Here is an 18,687-nt window from a genome sequence, read left to right on the forward strand (position 1 = left end):
ACAGGGTTGTGTGTATTCACTGTTGGTAATGGCAGACGTGGATACAGCTGACCATAGCTGAAGAAAGGGGCTACTCTTGGAGAAGGGCCCTCACAATTGAAGGGAGCTGATAGAGAAGATGGTGGTGAACAAATCTAGGACTTAGACTGCAACATTTCAAAGGAGAAACACCCTTCCTTGATTAGCAGGCAAAGCTCAGCTTATTTTGGCAGCACTGAGAAGTGAGTAATATTTCTGTGCACAATACAATGTCTATAGTAAAGGTAATAATAAATCATTTTTATGACAGATCCATCCAAAGGTATTGTGCTGTCTGTGATTTTACTTTGATGCTTATATTTCCTAGAAATATGCCTGAGCAGGAGATGCAGTTACTCTTACAAACATAGGCTGTTGATGTTCGCTTTGTATTTCATGCACTTCAAGGGCCTGCAAGGTTAAGAAAAGCCTACAGTTTTACTTAATGCGAGCACACATATAGAAATACAGTATCATCTTCTGTATCCACTTGAACTCTGTATAAGCACAAAGATTGCTAAATGATTTTCACGGTTTTGACACATAACTCATTGGTGCAAAAAAGTGGTTTAAGCTCTTCCATTATTGAAGTTTTGTGAGTGGTAGAGAAATGTCAGTCCATCGTTCCCCAGCTAAAGTCAGTTTATCAGAATTGTCATTGATATGGCTTAGCCATTATATAGCACCCTGGGATTTCAAAATTCTCTGCACACATACTACTCTAAAATGTCTAATTATGCAGATGTTGCCCTTGTACATTAAGACAATATGATTGTCCTTTGTCATACATTCATATGTTTTAGTCATAATGATAGTTATGTTTGATGACTTAGAATCTAGATTTTGTATTAAAACAGTAACAGCAAAAAAGAAAATTCCAACGACTTTAAAGACAATTAATTGACGAGTAAGAAACACTTACCAGCTTTATACAAGTTTAGTCAGCCAAGAATTGAACCCAGTTAATTAACAGTACTCTGTCTTTTATAGTCTTCAGGCTTGAATACATTATTAGGATAAAACTTAAGCTGCAATTTCAGTCCTGCAAGGTGCTGGTTTTCTTATAGCTTCGGCTAACAAGGATTTAGGTTTAGATTTAAAGAAAAAGAAAAGAAAGTGTAAGCAAATCTGAATAGCAAACCCAAAACTTGAATCTATGTCTTTTCCTGCTCAAAGCCTCAGAAACTTGAACTCCCCAGTCATCTCCCTGATTGCTCTGCTCCTACTGGCACCTATGCTTTTGCTTCATAACAGCCCCAGCATTTCCAGGTATAAGCAAATAATTTCCCAGATCCTGCTTATGCTCAGGTGGAATCTAGAAACTGGACAGATTACCACTGTCATCTCATAGGAGACCTAGAAAATAGACAAGCTCTGAGCAACTATCATCCATATTATAAGGATGTGTATTACTTTTTCTAAAATGTCATTACAAATTTTTTTATTTTTAAAACAGTACTCAAATTTTATATAAAAGCCTTGTGATTAGAGTATGTAGGCAATGGCATGCCAAAATCAAATCCCTACATCTCCCACCATCCCTTAGTGTTCTAAAGTCACTGGCCTGTGTGGATTTATGTCACCCTGCAGTACAAAATCGGAGATTTGCAGAGCTGGGAAGAGAGAGTGTGATGTAGCGTACTGACTAGGATGCCCATTTAGAGAGGAGAACTTTTAAGACTCTGCTCCCCATACCAAATACTCTCTGGCTCTGTATTTTGTATTTAACAGCCAGTGGATGACAAATAACTTGGCCGTGAAAACATCAAGCAGTGTTCTCCGTCCTGGCTGAGTGGTTTTAATCCAATAGCTAATAACAAGTAAGTAAATAACCTGTGGACACTGGCATGGACCCAAAGGCTGTCTCTGAACTCTGGTCCTGGAACTGTACCCCAGCAGAAGGAGAGGAGGCTGAGGAGATGCCTCCTGTGAAGCAGGAACATTGCCAATATGCCTGAGAAAATCAGGCAGTAAAAAGATGAGGAATCACTGAGCTACCAAATGCAAGACAAAACCAGGCACTGATAGCATCAATTTAGTGTTTGTTTTTCAAGCAGAGTGGTTGTTTTCATTTTAAGTGAATGATGCTCAATTAACCCCCTTCAGTCTCTAGATCATGGTGGAGCCCATCTGTAGCCCCGTCTAAGGAACCTGCTCTCTTGGTTGTGATGGGGTGTGAAAAAGACTACAGCCTGCAGTGTTCCTCTTGGCGACCTTCAGGAGTGAACAAGAGATGGAGGTTTCATCTCTGAGGCACTTAATCAGCTGATGAATTCTGAGTTTTCATATCTGGTTTGAAGACTAGCTGTCTGGCATCGTGGTGTTTAGCTTGTATATAATTAAATCCTGTATCATATCTGGTCTTTAGGTATATAGATAGCTTCAGCTTCAATGAATTGTTGGTGTGCATATAGAGTTAATTATTGATAAACAAATACATATGTTTATGTACTTCCTGAGCTGGGAACAGAGCACCTTGGCACTATGTCATCCTATGTGTCCTTTATGTAATTTTATGAATACTCATGGTAGTGTGTTTGTGTGTATACACACACAAATATACAAATATATATAAATATCTATATGTGAAAAGTCCTACTCTGCTGAAATTCATGGCCATGTTCCCTTCAGCTTCAATAGAATGGTGGTCTGAATCTATGTGTACTTCACTGCATCTTTTTGCGTGATTTACAAGCCATGAGCAATATATATTATACAGCTTTTTAATTTTCTAGATTGTTTTTCTATTTTAAGGAAGGTAATACATTTCTCTAGGATGAAATAAATTATTTGGTAAAGAGTACTAGTGGAAATTAGACTAAATGTTCCAGTAACAGCCTTACAGATTCAGTCAGAAATTAATCCAATGTGAATTAATTCAAAAAGAAGCTGAAATACAACTCTGACAATAACAATGATTTTATATTGTGTACTTTTATATGAGATTTAAACACTCTAACTTGACAGATAAAAAGCATTTAAATAAATGCTCTCTGTCTTGGGAAACATGGCCAGTGAAACACCTTGAATTTCTTGGGATTTTATGCCTGGATTGATGCAGGATTTTATAGATGTGGTTAACCTAATATACGTATGTGTGGAGTACCAGAGAAAGAATTGGGAATCAGCTCCAGACTCCATCAGCTTCCAATTTCTTCCTTTGATTTTTTTATTTTTTTAATAATTTCAGTCAAGTTTTCTTATGCCACTTTTTGCATCTCTAAGATAGGAATAGTAAATTCCATCCCTTTGAAAGAACATTTGAGACATGTAAGTAAAAAGTGCTATGTAAGAGCTTTGGATTATTATGGTAATTTAAGAGATAATGAATGTCATCCTACAAAATAACTCAGAAAGTGTTACATGGAATACTAAATGTTTTTTAACTTCTTGAGTTTGAATTGCTGTTCGGTTTCTAAGCCTAGTCTGATGCTTTGTTTGAAACTTCTTTTGAAATCATTTCCACCTATTTAAGCAGTTTTGACTTTGCTGCAGACACGACACAATAGTTGCATTACAGTGAGTTAGACTGCTTGTCAAATGTAAAACCTAGATTTTCATTTCCTTACATCTTGCTGCTAATGCTGTTCAACTACCCATCAGTTGGATGATTTCCTGTCACGCAAATGGCAGTTGACATGTCTGCCAATCAGTTCTGTTCCTACAAATGTCCAAGTTTAAGAAATCAGATTCTGTTTTAGGCACTATTTTACGAGAATGGACTATTTCAATGAATAAAAAAAAGGAAATCTTTTGTTTTGTACAGTTCCCATTTTCACTGCTTGTATAACGATTTGCAGGTTCTCTGAATACTGGACACAGCGTTGAACTGAAATGCACTGGAGCTGTAACGTCATACAGCCTTGTGAACATCAGCAAGAGCAGACTTTTACCATGAACACATGAAAAATATTTGGAGATGTGCTAGATGCCACTACTCCAGATTTTGTGTCCTTACTCCACCTCCTGCATACCGCACCTAGTTGTAGAAATACCTCCTCTGCTCATTTCTCCTTAGGCTGGCCTGATTACAGCCAGTAAATAGATGTGTATGCAGTCCCTGTTGCAGTATTTAGACCAAAATGAAAACCTTATATTGGTTCTGCAATCCTCAGATAAATTGCACTCTAAGATAAATTTCCAGATGTTCTCCAAACATTTTATAGTTCTGAAGGGAAACATTCTGATAGCATGCTTTTGCCTGTTTTCCAATGATGGCTACATCTTAATCTGACTTGGGTTTAACATGTTTTGTAAGTGGATGAAAGGCAAGCTGAATACTTAGACTTAAAAGAAGGAAAACAAAAGGTTATGACATCATTGTTCATTAAGAACATTTATAATTAAACTTTGTGCATTTGGATTTAATTGTGAAATCCTTAGTGGGTGTAGTAAACAAGCTTTGTCACATTAAGGCTGAACTGTTCTTGAAAAAAAATCAAGCTCAATCTCTGCAAAAAGCATTGTTTTATTTTAAAAGCGAAGAAATGTGAAATACTCAGAGATTTTATGTCTGCCATTAAAAGAAACAATAAAATTATTCATAATCACAGTTTTATTCATTAAAGTGTCCATCAAAAGCTAAAGAAGAATATTTAAGCCTGCAGTAGTCAGACTGGCAAGTTTATCTGCTGTTACTGCACTGGATTCATAATATGTACTATGGTGTTTTGATTATGTTTTTTTATCCAAAGAAGACTGAAACCTTTTCTGGGACTTAAGGGGAAGAAAGAGAGAAATTTAACATCAGCAAATGGATCTGCAGTATCTAGTTGAACAACAGAGAAAATACATCAAAAAGCTTAAATCATTGCTTAACAAAGAACACTGACAGACCTGATAAAAGAAATAGAAGATTCCATTTTGATTATGTTTCAAGCAACATTGCTATCACTTTATACCGCAAACTCTTTTTATAATGCAGCAAAAATATTCTCTTTAAAAGTAGTGTGAAATTCAACAGAAACTTAACTCTTTTAGTCTTCTTGTTATTTATTGCTTCTAGGGGTAAGAAGATTGGACATGATATAGATTTTTTGATCACCAATCCAGGACCAAGAGAAGATGATGAACTTCTGCGTAAAGTTGTTGACTTATGGAAAAAGCAGGTATGAACTAAATAACATTTGGCCAAAAAAGACACATTCTAACAGCACTGAATTAAGCCTATGTAGTACTTAAGGAATGTTGGCTCCTTTTTACAGATGACTACAATATTTTGAAATTGGTTATTGCTCTATTTGATTATTAATCATGATGATCTAGGTGCATCCTCCAGCTCTGAATGCTAAAATTGAAGGTTATATTAGAAGTACTCTGCACACATTCTGTTATATCTTACCCTAAGAATACGCAGTTGGTCAGAGGTAAGAAATCAAGCTAGGTGAAGCTTTGAGTGACATAGCAAAGTTGTTCTTATACTTTCAAACAAAACTGTATTTGTTTAATTTTCCCTTGAGATCGGAGTAGGTTCTCCCAAGGGGAACTACTTTAGGGAGCTCCAGCTTTTAGTGTAGTGGATTTGGGTGACCTCAGTGTGAGGTGGGCAAGTCTGAAAGCTTAGGTACCAAACCCCTGGGATTCTGGCTTCCTTTCAGCCCACAGATTAGCATTTTTCCTGGTTTCCATTGGAATATTGTCAAAATTGACATAGTCTTCCATGATGTCTGGGTTTGGAAGAATGCACACATTTCACAGAGCAATTGTTCATCTAAGGATTTTGGGTTTTTTTCTATTCAGCTTTCTTCAGTTTCAAGCAGCTTTAAAGTTGGAAGAGTCTGAATTAGGTACAGGTACCTCAAAATATTCCTGGGTCAGAAATATAGTATGTTGGGAGTAATAAACTTTTGTTTCTCCTTCTACCTTTCTAGCCAGGTAAGATATTTTTCAGCATTTACTACCTGTAGCACTCAAAGGAATTGAGTACATTTCAACAAGTACAAGGCCAACACTCGGTCTGAGCTGAATCACCAAATGCCCCACTGCTAAGTAAAGTCAACTTTCAGTGCAGATGGAGAGAATGCTTTTGAATTAATTCTTGAAATATGTACTTTAATTAATGTATAATGGGTTAACACGTGAAAGACATTAAAAACATCCAACTAGACAAAAATTTATCTGACTGTATAAAGTTTTCCATTTCAAGGTGGACAAAACCTTTCAACTGACTTTAATGGAAGGGCTCCAAACTTGTTTCTTTCTGATAAAATACAACCTTAGCTGAATTCCCCTTCTTTCAGTTGACTTTTGGTCTTTGAAATGTTAACAGATTATTATTAATTTTTTAGATTTCTGTGACTTCCATCCTCATTCTGTATGGAAAGTGTATATATTGAAGTAGATTGCTAGAAGGTATAATTTATCATACTCCAATGAAAAGCAATGAAGCTGTGGCAATTAATGAGTGCTGAGGAGCTACTCTTTTTATCTTTTTATTATTTATGTAAAGTTTCTTTCTCGGTCATTCTACTCCTTTTATTCTGAGGAAAGTTGCATTTCTTCTTGGAAGCTGTCCTTTTACCTTAAGCAGACTTGAACATCTAGGAAGCCATGTGTGGGTCCTCCAAAAATCATGTTTTTTATCACACAGCAGAAAGGAAAAGTCATGACAGGCTGAGGCTAGAGCCTGCCCCGAGTGCAGCCTTTCATTCGTTCTCCCATTCCATCACACTCCACTTACATTAATGAGAACAATGGCTGTGATCTGAGAAGTCTGGCAACTGCTGAAGCTTTTCAGGTCACTCTGAGCTTCTTTCATTAAATGGAATTGAAAGGAAAGAAATAGAAAATAAATTGTTCTCGCTGCTTTTTTTTTTTTTTTTTTTTTTTTTAAGGATAAAATTTGGCAGAAGTGAGTGCAGGGAGAGTATGGGAGGTCAAGGGTGGCCAAGGGTTTGATGAAAAGATTAGGATTCCTCTAGGAATCCCAGCATGAAGAAAATGTCAGAAGGGGAGATGCACAATGGCTGTAGAAACCAAATCCAAACAAGCTGGGGATTGTTTAAAGCTATGGACAAATATTTTCTGTGTTCTGTTTGTCCTTCAGAATTTTTATATCTTATACTACTAGCTATACTGCCTCTCTACTGTGGCAGTTGTAATATACAGGCTTTTATTGGCACTACTAAAAATAAGCTGCCAGCAAAATCAAAATGCAAAAAAGACAGAGAGGAATTATATTCCTCTTGCCTTTTTATTACCTTTGATTTCTAGGAGGGAGGGGAAGACACAAAAAATCTGTAAACCTAAACCACTTTTATACTTTTTGACAGTACACCTGCCGACTGCTTCACAGCTTTCCACTTTTGTGCTACAGTTTCAAAGCCCAGATTCATTAAAGAACATCATTGAGGTCACAATGTTGACTCCCTTTCGGCAACTCTTAGCAAAGGATTCTGCAATGTTTAACTTCTAAACTATGGACCTCAGCCTTATTTAAATAGTTTAAAAGGGCCTTTTTCTTAACTGAAAAGTTTAATGTAACAAGATCCTTCCATTGAAAGCTGTTGAAAACTAAGTGGTTAAATCAACACCATCATGCTCTTTGATGCAGCATCACCAAGAATAAATGGGCCAAGGAACAGAGAACACAAAGTCTCTGTTGAGCTTCAAAGCAGAGTGGCAAAACGGAAAAGCTGCAATGCAGTGCACAGAGTATGGTTTTAATGGTTCCAAAAAGCTTCATAAAGAAAGTAAGAAATTACTTCTGTGGGTTAGAGCTTGGAAGTCTGTGGGCAAGCAGGCTGAGCCATCTGTGTCGGTGCAGCTTCATTCACTTACTGTGTAAAGACTTTTTCATTTTTTGCTAAAAACCTATATAGCTATATTTAGCACTGTTCCTGTTGTTGCATATGTGCTTTCAACAAAGGAAGAGATACCATTACTACAGGTTTTCCTCCACTTTTCATTTTTTTCCCTTTGTATTCATGTAAGTATAATGTTGCATTTTTCTTTTGGCTTTTAGGAAAACGAGGAATGCAGATGCCTGCCTGTGCTTACTTATTTTAGTATGTTAGTCATCTGATTTACACTCTATTGCTGAGGTGAACAGATCAGGAGAGGGAAGGCTTGATGTCCCACTAAGGTGGATGATGAGGAGCAAGTACCCTGTCTCACTTTTTCGTTGCTGGAAACAGTTTTTTGTAAACAGGGTTTACAGAACAGCAGCACATTCATTATTGACAGCTGGATCTTAGCAGGAACAAAACCTGTTCTGAGACAAGATACAGAGATGGTTAAGAGGCTGGAACAAAGACCTCCTTTTTTTCCAGATGAATGCTCTGCCAATAACGATGCAGAGCTCCTTTGTGAACACATGTTGTCTCACCTTTTGACTCAATGCATTATGAATTTTGTTGCATTCTAGCTCAGTTTCAGCAGGGCCTGAGGACATTCTTACCTAAAATATACTATTGCATAGTGCTTAGAGCACTGGATGTAAGAGAACTTGGCTTAAATGGCTTTAGGTGGAGGATAGGGCTGAATCTGATTGTCCTGCTTGTAAGGTCCTTGCATAAAGTAGGCAGAAGTGTTCCATTTCCTGCTATGTTTTAAGTGAAGATCCAGGCAGCAGTGACATTTCTTATGACATCTGATCTTTCTGGTGTGTGTTGTGTATCTGTATGGGGTAAGTATGTATGTATATGTCCCTATCTATCCATCTATCAATTTATCTTGCTCACCAGTGCAAATGCTTATGACATCGAGAGAGGGAAACATCTTCATTCTTGGACTCCGGTGCTGGTCTGTCCATTGCTGTCAAAACCAGGCTGTTCTGGACATGCCTAGAATTAGACCATTCTGGTGTACTTGGAACTTCAAAAAGGGCCCAAGGAAGCTGCGTGGTTATGCAGCAGCTGCAAAGTTTTGTATTGCTGATCAAGCCTTTGATGAGATTTGCTAATGATTGCTCACCCTAACAGGCCTGACTGCTCTCAGGCATCAGTTCCTTGAGCTGTTCCACTTCATAGAATTCCATCTGTCTCACCTAAATAGAGATTTTTCTGAACTAACATGCTTACATACTATTTTGGATTAGCTATAGGTATTTCACTGAAAAAAAAAATATCCAGTTTCACTTTATTAAACCATCTCAGAAGGAAATTAAGAGCAATGACATATATACATTTCAAAGAACATACTGGATTACATTTTCAGGTGGTATAAAATGGTCCTACTTAGCTTTAACAGAATTAATCCAGCTACCAACAATTAATAATGACGGCTTGTAACATTAAAAATAGGATAGGATTTTATTTAATTAAAAATGACAAAGAATGCTGATGACCATATTTGGATTGATTTTTCAGCTATTGATTTCATATTTTTCTAAAAATTCACACTTTTCCTCAGTTTGTTCATGGATTTATTCCAATATCAATGCTATTGATGTGCCAGCTCTCAGTCTATTTAAGTAAAAGTGCATAATCATTCTAAAAAGGGCAAGTTATTGTGGGTATTAACATAACTGCTCTAAAAACATACATTTCCTTTTGATGGTGTTGTAAATTTGAGAAATGAAAATGCCCACATTTTAAAACTTGTTTGTGTAAACAAGGTCTACCGCACTTTATGGTGTATAGATCAAGCTGAAATTTGCAAAGAACTGCAGATTCCCTGACGCAGAGTAATGAGAAGGCTGCTGCTTTGCAGCTAACAGTAGCCAAAACTTCACACAATCTTCATAGCTGACTGCCTCTTCAGGCAATACTTTTTCAAAATGTACAGAAATGCCATTTCAGCTTTACTTTATAGGGTGATGGTGATGTCCAGCGCCTAATCAAATTAGGTTAATTGGAAACATTATCCCAGTGGATATGACCTAGGCTTTGGCTCCTATTTAAAGGTGATCTCCTGACTTTGAATGAGGTTTCAACTGCTTGTTGAACTCAGCACTTGTGTAATTGTTGCCTAATTGCATTTTTTTAAGTTGAAGTAGATATTTACTGTGGTCTACATACTCTCATGCTCTTCCTGCTAGCTTTAGAAATTGCCCAGTCAACAAACTATGAAAAAACAATACAGAATAATGCAGAGAGAGGTAGTCCTAAAATATCTTTCTAGTCACACTTGCTAACCATGGCCATCTGCAAATACTTAAAATGTATTCAAGTAGAAGACAGCCTAGTCAGCAAGGGAAAACAGCAGTGGAAGGCTCCAATACTGATTTGTTGTGACGACTTCATCATTGCTTGATGTTAAATCTCAGGGATCCCAAGGAGTGTTCCCTTGAAGTTCCTAAATATGAAAATAGGATGAGGAAAAAAAAAAAAGAGAGGAGACTCATCTTTAAACACTGTGATTTAACAGGCAGAATTTGTACTCTTCAAGCAGAGATCTCAAAGAAAGGACCTTTAATAAGTGTGGTATCTAGGATGACTTTAGGTAAAGGGAATTTCTTTATTTTTAATATGGGCAATACAGCAAAGACTGACATGTCAAATTTACCCTGTTTTTATTTACAACTATATATTCCTGTAATGGGTAGCAAGCTGTAAAAAATTACTCTGAAAACTAAGTAAAGCTGATGCAGAAGAGATCATCTATAAGATTATAACACAGCTAAATGTTAGAATGAAAATATTGGTGAAGCAAAGGGTACAATGCCTGACTAAAAGTTTAAAATTAACATCTTAAAAGGCCTGAGCATTTTATGTCAAGACCATTTTATCTATTACAGAAACAGAGGTAATACATAATCATATCTCCTCAAGAGCTTACAGGGTAAAAATCCAAGTATGGGGTGCTGGTGGCCATGTGTGACTGTCCCCAGATCTCACTGAGACAATACACTGCCTAGGTGCTCCTCTGCTTGCCTGTGAAAAGAGAAACCACTGCAAGCTGTGATGTCTTGCTGGATTTCTCAAGTGATCAGAAACAAAAATCCTACTAAGACTTCCCACCTACAGTAGGAATTCCATTCCTTTTGTAGTCCATCTAAAGAGGGGCTTTAATTCTGATTTCTTGCACCAAGACTGAGGACATTTCAACTTCATTTGAACAAAGAAGACACAAACACTGATATAGACTGTGGCAAATGTGTGAAACTGGTCATCTGAGCACACTGTCTACAAACGCCATACAAATACTGGAAATGTAGGTACTTGGAACTATAAAATAAGAATTTACCAAAACATAATCTAGGTAGGATTCTGCCTAGGGAAATAAAATACTTAGATTTGTTCTGGAATATGCTATGTAATGCCCCAAATCTCAAACAGAATAAAGGAAAATGAAGCAAATAATGAGAAAGCACTGATGAAGTAGCTAAAAGATTTTTATGGAGAATGGGAAGAATGCCGATGCCTAATCAAAGCTTGAAGTCATCAATAAATGGTCAATGATCAATGAGATTAAAAGCATTTTTTAGCACTAAAAACAACACAGTTATCCTGAAGGCAGGCATAGTTTCATCAAAAAGAGTGAGATAATCAGCAGCTATGCATTAACATTCAACAGCTTTTTTGAGTCTATATTTGGAAATAGCAAGCATCAGTGCCTTGTGACATTGGGGTAAAATTAAGAAGAGATTACTGTCTGTTTTAGAGATGGATGTGAGAGAGCACCTGCTAAAATTAAACATTTTCAAATCAGCAGACTTGGAAACTAGTAATCCAAGAGAATGAGCTATATAAGGAGTTTTCTTCTATTAGTTTATAATAAATCTTCAAAATCAGGAAAAATTCCAAAGAATTAAAAGGATGTCAATGCAAGTGAAACGGTTATCGTTAAAAAGGTTGGCCCACTGACCCATAAAACAGCCTGTGCCTGATTCCCAGTAAAATAATGGGATCATTAATTTGGAAGTATCATCAACAAAAACCTGGAGGCTGAAAATACAGCAATACCTATCAGTGTCTCTTCATGGAAATCATATATTGTTTTCTTATGCTATTTTTTGTCAGGATTATAGCTCTAAGCAATAAAAGTAATTTTATTGCTGTAAAGTATTCTCTAAGGTATTTAACAAATTATCATGTAAAGTTACCACAGTTGCACTATATAAAAGAAATAATCAAAACCTGGTGTTTAATATGGAGATATTCTTCCAAAAATCACCTGTGTTGTGTCCAAAAATCTCCAGGTCTGACCTGGAGACCATTGTAGTTAACCATCAACAGCCATCAAATAAAACCACTTCTATACACTCTTAGTTCAATATTGCAATTAAAAAAAAAACAGACGCAAAGGTAATATGATTCTTTACCATATATTAACAGATATATTAACTAAAAGACAGGAGGCAGTCTTGACCATGCTTTTTTATGGTGACACTAGTCTAAGAATTCCTAGTCCAGAGGAAGGAGTATGTGTAAACATTTGAGAGACTTCAAAGGAGAGACAAAATATTGATCCAAGGACCTAAAGAAATCCTGATGGTGGAGATTTTAAGAAACCGAGTCTATTCATCTTATCAGTGAGAAATCTGAGAAGTGGGTTTGATCAATATGTAGATTTAAAGACATGTAGGCTTGTTGATCTTGCAGATGAAAACTAATGGGCTTATCTAGTCAGAACATGAAGTTAATAAGTTCAGCTTAGTAGGTTTCCTTCTAGTAAAAACAATTAAACACCTGATAGACTATGAAGAAAGTGGTTTATGCATGATTGTTGCTAACCTTTATAACAAAGTTAAACTTCTTTTGCAAAGGCAAATCTCAGAAATCTCCATTTTCTGTGAAATCAGGAGCTCAGAGGAGGCAGTCACAGTGGTCTCCTATATTTTATGAATCTATAAAAGCTAAATTAAGGCTGAGTGTACCAGGGCTTAGACACACATCTAAGTGTTTTCATCATGTGGAACCACTCTCAGAAAGTGGAATGTTTTGCCAGCTGAGCCCTCCTGCTAGAGATGGCTTCAGTGACACTAAGCACTGTTGTATTATAACGTATCAAGCTCCATTTCTATTCGGAAGACTCAAGGATGACTGAAGGAAGCAGTGCGATGGACAGTATTTGCTTTGTTTCTTTATTATTGTGTATTTGACATTTTGTATTCTTTAAAAAGGATGTGCTGGGCAGCAGAGAGAGGGATGGTGCTCCTTGTCTTGTCCCAGGTGCTGTGCTTTGGATGATGAGGGATTTTCTGACTGGTGAGGGGAGATTGCACTTTAACTGAGGGCAGCTGAACATGCAGAGCTCTAAGGAGCTTTGGGAGCGCAGGGTAAGTCTGAGATGTCCAGGAAATCAGTAGCCTTGGAAGCTGCCTAGAAATGCAAACAGGCACAGAGACAGGCCAGAGGAATGACAGAAAGATGCTTTTTCTAAGGGCCTAGAAGGGATCGTGCAGAGTTTACTGCAACCCCAGGAGCCATTGAAAGGTTGCTGGCTACAGAGCAAAGCTGGGAGAAAGCACTACCTCTTTCTACCCAGCCCCTCCTACAGTGCTGGGTTAGAAGGAATTAATTTACAACACTCTATTACTTCCATTTTTCTTACTCTGAACGTTCTTTATTATAAAAAGAAAATCTTGTTTATGTTTTAATAAATCTGATTCTTGAGGATCAACAGTTTTTTGGTGCATTCCCTTCAAACAAAAGCATGGGCAGGGCCCTTCATCTCTCTGGAGACTCCAGACCTTGTCACAAGGAAATCTCACACAACAGACACAGTCGAAGTGCTCTGTTTGGAATCTGTCTGCAAGCCTGTGCTCTGGACTAATCTGTTTTTCTAGATGTCTACCACGTGGGAAAGCATGAATCTCCACTCAGAAATTTCTGTTGATATAACTACAAAAGGCTTAGGAGGAAAGGATGGAGGGGAAGAATTGCAAATACTGTCTTCTTAGTACAGGGCAGGACATCACCACTATCAGATGACTAAGACTGCAGATTTCCCTCAAAGGATATGCTAGTATTTTTCCAAAAGCTGCACCTGTTTCATGTCTCTGCTTAGTGCAGATTTGGTCTGGCACAGTTTTGTGTTTACTGAAACTGCATTTTACATGAATTTTTAAGACAACTGTCTAGAAACTCTGGAATTACAGTAAAACCAGTCCAGCAATTCAATGTTATCAATGTCTTCTCTTTAGGGCTTACTCCTATACTGTGATATCATTGAATCAACATTTGTAAAGGAACAGCTACCAAGCAGAAAAGTTGATGCCATGGATCATTTTCAAAAGTGTTTTGCAATTTTAAAATTATATCAGCCAAGAGTAGACAACAGCAGTTACAACACGTCAAAAAAATTCGATATGGCAGAAGTCAAAGACTGGAAGGCAATCCGTGTGGATCTGGTCATAACCCCCTTTGAGCAATATCCATATGCTCTGTTAGGCTGGACAGGCTCCAGGGTAAGTAACCACAACAGTCTATGTTTTCTTAACATTGCTAACATATTTTTGCTGTTGCAGGACCATTCAGAGTTCATGGATTTTTAAAAAATGTTCCTTCTCTCCACACGTCACATTTCATGCTGTCATCAACCCATGATCATAGGTTGGAGCTGATGAACTCATCACTGACATTAATGGATGCCTTTCTAGAGGAGTTAACATCTATTTTCCTTGAAGCTTAGTGTTTAGGTTCATGGACTGAAAAGCTAGATTTTCAGTCAGTTGCATTGTCTTTTTACATCATACTAGTGTTAACAAGCAATTTAAATGGTTACTGAGTAGAGACATGATTTGGAAAGTGTCACAGAATTTTACAGGAAATTAAACATTTGGGGAAGATGTTCTAAATTGGAACTTAATTTGTTTTGGAGGAAATTGAAAACAATTTGTCATCTTTCTCTTTGGATTAGATAAAAAGTTTTGTTTCAGTTGTGTTTTAATTGAGTGTTTTGAATTGTAAAAAATCAGAAAATTTTAAAATTTACACATTAGTTTTGAACTAGAATAGAATATGTTTGGACTGATATTTTAATAACTTAAGAAAAGTTGAAATGATAGCTACTTTCTGGTTAGTGGGTTTAATATAAAATAGTACAGTATTTTCAAAATAAAAAATTCTGTCTAAATGCAAACTCAAAACTCAAATGATTAATGTCTCTCCAGACAGAATTATTTTTTAATCTGTTCTACATGCTTGCCTTCTGATATTCATTTTCTTAGGGAGTGATTACATGGTATAACGGAGAGCTCCTAAGCCTGCTGTGAATGATGTGAATTTTGATGTGCTAGAAGTAGTCCAGGTGCATTGCCACTCTCTTCTACTCAGGTTAATTGGAAGCAGGATGTTTTAGACCAGGCAAAATGTTGCAATTGATGTGTTCTGCTGAGCTGATGAGTTACTTCAGTCACTTCTTTTTCGAGGTAATAAAATGTATTTATTTGGACCTTGGATTAAGTAATGCAGACTTTGGGGTCCTCCTTATCCTGAAGGTGTTTGGCTACTTAAAAGCCCTTCTCTCAACTCCGTAGGTGGGTGTCTACACTAAAAATACATTTTGTGAGGCCCTTTGGTTGAGTAGGCAGTGACTCCATCTTTCTCTGCCTCAGTCAGCTTTTACTCTGTTGAGATAATTCACTTACAGACTGTGGGAGCCCATCACAGGCTTAATTTCTCGTTCAGTGCCCAACTATTCTCGGACTAACCAACTGAAATGATGGGCCATTGCCTATTGAAACATTGTCCTTCCAGATGATCCATTTTTTCAGACTCTAGTCTTTTAATAGAGGTCATTTTTACGTGTTAGTTTATTATTTGATTTGGTGTTGGAACTCTTATACAAAGGATAACAATTTTGCTTTGTCAGAATTGCTGATATTTGCTATATCTTTTACAGCAATTTGGACGTGATTTGCGGAGGTATGCTACTCACGAAAGGAAGATGATATTGGATAACCATGCCTTATATGACAGGAAAAAGGTACTGTTTATTCTCAGAAATAAAGCTATCGTGTTTCTATTTCTGAGTCTGCATTTTCAGTTTGTTTTTGATATTCAAGTATATAGAATATTTTAGCTTGATTCTCTATCTATTATGTGGTAAAACAGTCCCACCTTCACAAGATCTAGTTTCACTGACAGGACCTGATTAAATCTGAACAAGTAAGTCTGAAAATCTTTTTTGGCATTGCTGAGGTAATTTCTAAAATTTAACAAGAAACATACATTAGACAATGCTTTTTGGAAGGAACCGTGCAACCTTCACAAAAGTGAGAACAACTCACCTGCAAGTATAGAAAAAAATATTTTACTGACCTGTTTCAGAATGAGAGGTCATTTTTGTGTCCTAGGCACAATTTCAACAGGGATTGTGCTGACATTTCAAAGGAGGAAGGGATATTGAGTGTTACAGGCTCAGCTAGAAGGCCTGAAGAAGTTTTTGTAGAGTATGGTACTAAGTGGAGATCAAGGATCATCTTGCTTTTAAAGCCCTGCCTTCAGAAGTCTATGTGGAGTTCCGTTTAGTCAAGCTTGCCAATCTTGGTAGTAATTGGTAGTATTTCTCATCTAAATGCTTTTGGCTACAGTTACACTGATCTCTACATTTCTCTGGCTTAATGTCTGTATTTGTATTAGGCTATTTTAATAATAAGCAAAAATCAATATTGAACATGTTTATTGATGTCATTATGGGGAAAGGCAAAAGTATCATGTCAAGAATTTACATTAATCTTTCCTATATATTCCTTATAGAAGGGAGACTGCTTTTAGCATCTCTACTTACATGCAGCATTGTCTCATTGTTTGTTTCTGAGATGCAGCAGTGATCTAAGCCCTCACTCCATTTCAGCTGTCTCCATATGTGCTTGTCAGGCTCAGATGCTATAGCATCCTCAGTTCACATAGAAACCTGGGGAAATGATCAGACTAATGATCTGTTTAGTGAAATATCCCGTCTCCAACAATTGCCAATACTAGATGCTTCAGAAGAAAATATAAAATCGCATAATAGATAAATATGCTATCAAATGTCAGGAATGATGTCAGTGTCTTTCTGCCTGTCTTTAACATTTTGAAAACATCCAAAAGAGGAACTCTGCCTCAACATAATATAGTAAATGTTATTATCTGCAAGTTATTATGTGCTCTGTTAAATAGCTTTTTGGGTGTAACAGATAACTGCAGTAGGGAAATACAAAGAAATTAAGAAATGCCAGTGTTCTTTCTTGTGTGCAGCAAACTTTGCCTGCCTTGTGTATCTGCTGCTTTTACCCAGGACTCTGAGGCATTCCGTGATGCAAAATGGACACTGTTCATTCATGAACAGCATCAATCAGTATTATTTTTTCCTTATTGTGTTTAGGCTTTATATCTGATATACCATTCAAATCCTTCTAGGTAAGAAAATGTGAATTTCCATGTGTATTTCACTGGACTGGCCAGGATGTTTCACACATAAATGATGAGTTTATCTTCACAATGCCCTCTGGGAAAAAAGATGCTCTTGTCTTCCCAAATTTTCAAGTAAAGAACTGAGCCAGAGAAAGATTTAAGGCCCTAAAACCCCATTGATTTGAAAGGCCCCTGTTTGCAGTGTCTGGCCTGAATTTTCTCCTGTTGAGTATCTGCCTCAGGACTTTGAAAAATACGTAGAAATGGGTATATCTATGGCATGTTTCCCAAAGCCACCAGCTGTAGCTGTAACTGAATCTCCAGACCTTCTACATGTCTGAGTCTTAACTTACATTTCCTCACTGCACTGCCCAAAACTGAAGAGACAGAATTAGTGAGAGGACTGAGAAGCAGGACTTGCACAATTTCCCTTATTAGTTATTATAATGCAGGAATTCTATGATAAGGGCAAGGGAAAAAAAAGTCCAAACTTTCAGGGCAAATTTCAACTGTCTTAACCATGAAGTCTGTAATCTACGACTTCCATATATCAAATGAAGGACATGAATGGATCAATTGTCCCTTTCTGGAGGGGGACTCTGCTTTTGAATGTCTGTTTGTAGTCATCTCCCCTTAATAATGTCTAAGTCTCCCTTTTCTCATTTAATCCCAGACACAGCCAGCTTACTTCCAAATTTTATTTTCTGCTACAAAACACAGACATACTACAGATTTCAAAACAAGAAGTCATGTTAATCTGTTGACACAACATAATACTGTTCTTGTCTCTGCTGCTTTCTCAGTAATAGCTAAATTACATTAGCTGAAATTTTCCACAAAGAAAGAAAATTCTAAGGCAGATATGCAATATGAAAAATATCAGACCAGGCAGTACTGAAGTTATAATCTACTTAAAACAGGGTCTTTTATCAAGTAGTGTCATTCTGACAAGAAGTGAGCATATAGCCCCTCTGCCCTTCTAAGTACTCTCCTATTTATAATTTAATGTGTTAAATTAAAGTGGTTTTTTTTTTCTTATTTTTAACTTCGCAATTTTGCACAAAGTTTTTCCCACAAAGGACATTTTGAACAAAAAGCCTTCCACACTGCCACCCAGTGTGTAATAAAGTCAAGAATGTGCATAATACAGCAATGGTGTCTGTAACTGTGAAACTTGAGATGATGACCCATAGTGGAAGAGAAGTTAGCAGTAAGTTGTGTGGCTGCCAAGGTTGATTAATTTTTAGAGTTATCACGTTAGTAAGCTTAAAATCAGTGATGAAAATAATTAGTAAGCTTAATGCTGTTTCAGGAAACATACACCCAAATTGTGAGTTTTTTGTTTTTTTTTCTTGATTTAATTATCAAGGCTGGAGAATCTTCTTTACTATAATTCTAGTGCTTTTATTTAAGAAACATTTGACTAGGGGGGAACACTAAAAAC

At 36.8% G+C, this 18,687-nt stretch overlaps 1 protein-coding gene across 1 annotated transcript in view; it reads left to right on the forward strand.

The window, feature by feature from the left end:
- The window catches only part of DNTT (DNA nucleotidylexotransferase), a gene marked incomplete at its 5' end in the record, with an annotated part of 81,324 nt that overhangs the window by 40,774 nt on the left and 21,863 nt on the right, over positions 1 to 18,687 (forward strand). Inside the window, 3 exons of the mRNA XM_009695499.1 lie at positions 5,024 to 5,126; positions 14,048 to 14,311; positions 15,748 to 15,831. Coding sequence (XP_009693801.1) covers positions 5,024 to 5,126; positions 14,048 to 14,311; positions 15,748 to 15,831 — 451 coding nt within the window. The remainder of the gene's footprint in view (positions 1 to 5,023; positions 5,127 to 14,047; positions 14,312 to 15,747; positions 15,832 to 18,687) is intronic.

Source organism: Cariama cristata, unplaced genomic scaffold, assembly GCF_000690535.1.
Source record: "Cariama cristata isolate BGI_N322 unplaced genomic scaffold, ASM69053v1 scaffold3702, whole genome shotgun sequence".
Taxonomy (NCBI): Eukaryota; Metazoa; Chordata; class Aves; order Cariamiformes; family Cariamidae; genus Cariama; species Cariama cristata.